At 39.6% G+C, this 4,040-nt stretch overlaps 1 protein-coding gene across 1 annotated transcript; it reads left to right on the top strand.

Moving 5' to 3' along the window:
- Positions 1–4,035, top strand: LOC111790257. The gene is made up of 6 exons (XM_023671121.1): positions 1–5; positions 805–881; positions 1,009–1,138; positions 2,318–2,913; positions 3,041–3,170; positions 3,363–4,035. The coding sequence occupies exons 1-6, from the start codon at positions 1–3 to the stop codon at positions 4,033–4,035; spliced, it is 1,611 nt and encodes a 536-aa protein (XP_023526889.1).
- Positions 4,036–4,040: the final 5 nt, after the last annotated feature.

Raw genomic sequence — 4,040 nt, 5'->3', positions numbered from 1 at the left:
ATGCTGTAAGTTGTTGTTGTTGTCTTTTTGCTTGCATCACATTTAACACCAATTTTAATCTTTCAAATCTTACTTTCAAAGCTCTCTTTTGAAATCTCTCTACCCCGTTTTCTAAAACTTTCTTCTTGATCCAGGGTCAGAGGCTCGAGCATGACCATAGGCGATGTAAGAACAAATTGGCTTAACTCACTTGTTGTTGGGAAGTGAATGCCGCACAATCGGAAGTTCACCGTTATCAAAAGTGCGATTATGATAAAGGAGTGTTGGATTGAGTTGAGTTAGATTGTCAAATCTATTCGTGTTGCTCGAACACCAACTTAACCAACACAAAATTTAGGGTCGATCCAAAATATCTTACATATATGAAAATTGCGTAAAAAAATGATAGTAGTTGTGTTTATCTAGCCCCTTTCGGAGCCAAGCGTCTTCATTGACACTCGTTTCTTTTTTCAATCGAAGTGGGATCTCACCATTATACTCCGTTTGACTACATTTTTTTTATTTAGGTATTCACCTATGGAGTCTATACTAGTATATAATTTTTTTTCATACTCCCGTAGTATTTTTGGTAGACACGAAAAGGAGAGGTTGTAGGGCATTTGGCATGAGCCCTAAGCGGCCCACAACCGTACAGCTTCCCCTACATTAAATTCATTACCCCTTTCCCTTCCCTTCACACTCCCATAATGTCATTCACTCTCTCTTTCTTTTTTCATTTCTTCTTCTCTCTCTAAAGCATAACCCTCTAAGAGAGAGAGAGAGGATATGGGGCACCATTCTTGCTGTAACAAACAGAAAGTGAAGAGAGGGCTTTGGTCACCCGAGGAAGACGAGAAGCTTGTCAATTACATTTCTACTTACAATTATTACTAAGCTTGCTGGTAATTACCTTCTCTTTTCCCCCTCACAATTATTACTAAACTCGAAAGCTTAACTCCGGAGTTGAGTTTCCATAAATTTCAATCATATTGTTTCATCCTTCAAATAATTTTTCAGTATGTTTTGTAGGCTTACAACGATGCGGAAAAAGTTGCAGGCTTCGATGGATAAATTATCTAAGACCCGACCTTAAACGTGGGAGCTTCTCCCCCCAAGAAGCTGCCCTCATTGTTCAACTTCATAGCATTCTTGGCAACAGGTGTCTTTCTTTTTTTTACTCTCTAATTTCTCTTCCGGTCAAATTGATTATCTTCGTGCATATAAGGATACTAAATTACCGAAAATGTTGCACACCGACCTATATATAGAGAGAAAAAAAGATATCAACTTTGATTCTGAACCCGAGTCTCGAAACTTTCTAAACCTCTTTTTGCTTTCGGGTTTCTTTCAGATGGGCTCAGATAGCAAAGCAACTACCGGGAAGAACGGACNATAGTAGTTGTGTTTATCTAGCCCCTTTCGGAGCCAAGCGTCTTCATTGACACTCGTTTCTTTTTTCAATCGAAGTGGGATCTCACCATTATACTCCGTTTGACTACATTTTTTTTATTTAGGTATTCACCTATGGAGTCTATACTAGTATATAATTTTTTTTCATACTCCCGTAGTATTTTTGGTAGACACGAAAAGGAGAGGTTGTAGGGCATTTGGCATGAGCCCTAAGCGGCCCACAACCGTACAGCTTCCCCTACATTAAATTCATTACCCCTTTCCCTTCCCTTCACACTCCCATAATGTCATTCACTCTCTCTTTCTTTTTTCATTTCTTCTTCTCTCTCTAAAGCATAACCCTCTAAGAGAGAGAGAGAGGATATGGGGCACCATTCTTGCTGTAACAAACAGAAAGTGAAGAGAGGGCTTTGGTCACCCGAGGAAGACGAGAAGCTTGTCAATTACATTTCTACTTACAATTATTACTAAGCTTGCTGGTAATTACCTTCTCTTTTCCCCCTCACAATTATTACTAAACTCGAAAGCTTAACTCCGGAGTTGAGTTTCCATAAATTTCAATCATATTGTTTCATCCTTCAAATAATTTTTCAGTATGTTTTGTAGGCTTACAACGATGCGGAAAAAGTTGCAGGCTTCGATGGATAAATTATCTAAGACCCGACCTTAAACGTGGGAGCTTCTCCCCCCAAGAAGCTGCCCTCATTGTTCAACTTCATAGCATTCTTGGCAACAGGTGTCTTTCTTTTTTTTACTCTCTAATTTCTCTTCCGGTCAAATTGATTATCTTCGTGCATATAAGGATACTAAATTACCGAAAATGTTGCACACCGACCTATATATAGAGAGAAAAAAAGATATCAACTTTGATTCTGAACCCGAGTCTCGAAACTTTCTAAACCTCTTTTTGCTTTCGGGTTTCTTTCAGATGGGCTCAGATAGCAAAGCAACTACCGGGAAGAACGGACAATGAAGTGAAGAATTTTTGGAATTCGAACATAAAAAAGAAGCTGATCTCTCATGAGGTTTCAGCTTTGACCACCTTTTCTGGCCATCTCCAAAACCCTAATGTTTCCATTAATAATGAGGGCTTCTTTATTCTCAATGCAAACCCTAATTTGATTCTGACCACCTCAGCCCATCAAGATCAGCCATGTCTTCCAACTTCAACTCTACAAGCTGGTTATGATCTCATTGATTATAAGCTTCAACAATTTTCCAATCTCAATCCAAATGCCAATTTGGTTCATTTGCTGCCTTCGTTTTCCCCCTCAACAAACCTTTTACCTCATAACCCTCCGTCGTGGCAGTCATTGGGAGGATACCGTTCCCAATCGCTCGACTCCGATCAACTAATGGTTGCAAGCGGAGAGTTTGTCACTCCAATGACTACACTACCTCAATACGTCGATGGTTCGATTTTGCATCCCGCAAAATTATGCGAAGTTGGTGAGGAAAATATTTGCTCATCAGTTCCACAAATTTCAGCTCCTTCGCAAGATCNAATTATTACTAAGCTTGCTGGTAATTACCTTCTCTTTTCCCCCTCACAATTATTACTAAACTCGAAAGCTTAACTCCGGAGTTGAGTTTCCATAAATTTCAATCATATTGTTTCATCCTTCAAATAATTTTTCAGTATGTTTTGTAGGCTTACAACGATGCGGAAAAAGTTGCAGGCTTCGATGGATAAATTATCTAAGACCCGACCTTAAACGTGGGAGCTTCTCCCCCCAAGAAGCTGCCCTCATTGTTCAACTTCATAGCATTCTTGGCAACAGGTGTCTTTCTTTTTTTTACTCTCTAATTTCTCTTCCGGTCAAATTGATTATCTTCGTGCATATAAGGATACTAAATTACCGAAAATGTTGCACACCGACCTATATATAGAGAGAAAAAAAGATATCAACTTTGATTCTGAACCCGAGTCTCGAAACTTTCTAAACCTCTTTTTGCTTTCGGGTTTCTTTCAGATGGGCTCAGATAGCAAAGCAACTACCGGGAAGAACGGACAATGAAGTGAAGAATTTTTGGAATTCGAACATAAAAAAGAAGCTGATCTCTCATGAGGTTTCAGCTTTGACCACCTTTTCTGGCCATCTCCAAAACCCTAATGTTTCCATTAATAATGAGGGCTTCTTTATTCTCAATGCAAACCCTAATTTGATTCTGACCACCTCAGCCCATCAAGATCAGCCATGTCTTCCAACTTCAACTCTACAAGCTGGTTATGATCTCATTGATTATAAGCTTCAACAATTTTCCAATCTCAATCCAAATGCCAATTTGGTTCATTTGCTGCCTTCGTTTTCCCCCTCAACAAACCTTTTACCTCATAACCCTCCGTCGTGGCAGTCATTGGGCGGATACCGTTCCCAATCGCTCGACTCCGATCAACTAATGGTTGCAAGCGGAGAGTTTGTCACTCCAATGACTACACTACCTCAATACGTCGATGGTTCGATTTTGCATCCCGCAAAATTATGCGAAGTTGGTGAGGAAAATATTTGCTCATCTGTTCCACAAATTTCAGCTCCCTCGCAAGATCTTGACCCATTTACCAAATTATCAAGCTTTCCAAATGGTTATTACCCACAAGATCAATGCTTGGCAGCCAATCAAATGGCAATGNAGTATGTTTTGTAGGCTTA

Source organism: Cucurbita pepo, chromosome LG03 (genome assembly GCF_002806865.2).
Source record: "Cucurbita pepo subsp. pepo cultivar mu-cu-16 chromosome LG03, ASM280686v2, whole genome shotgun sequence".
NCBI classification, from domain to species: Eukaryota; Viridiplantae; Streptophyta; class Magnoliopsida; order Cucurbitales; family Cucurbitaceae; genus Cucurbita; species Cucurbita pepo.
The sequence above is the reverse complement of the archived record's forward strand: the minus strand, read 5'-3'. Positions and strand labels throughout refer to the sequence as shown.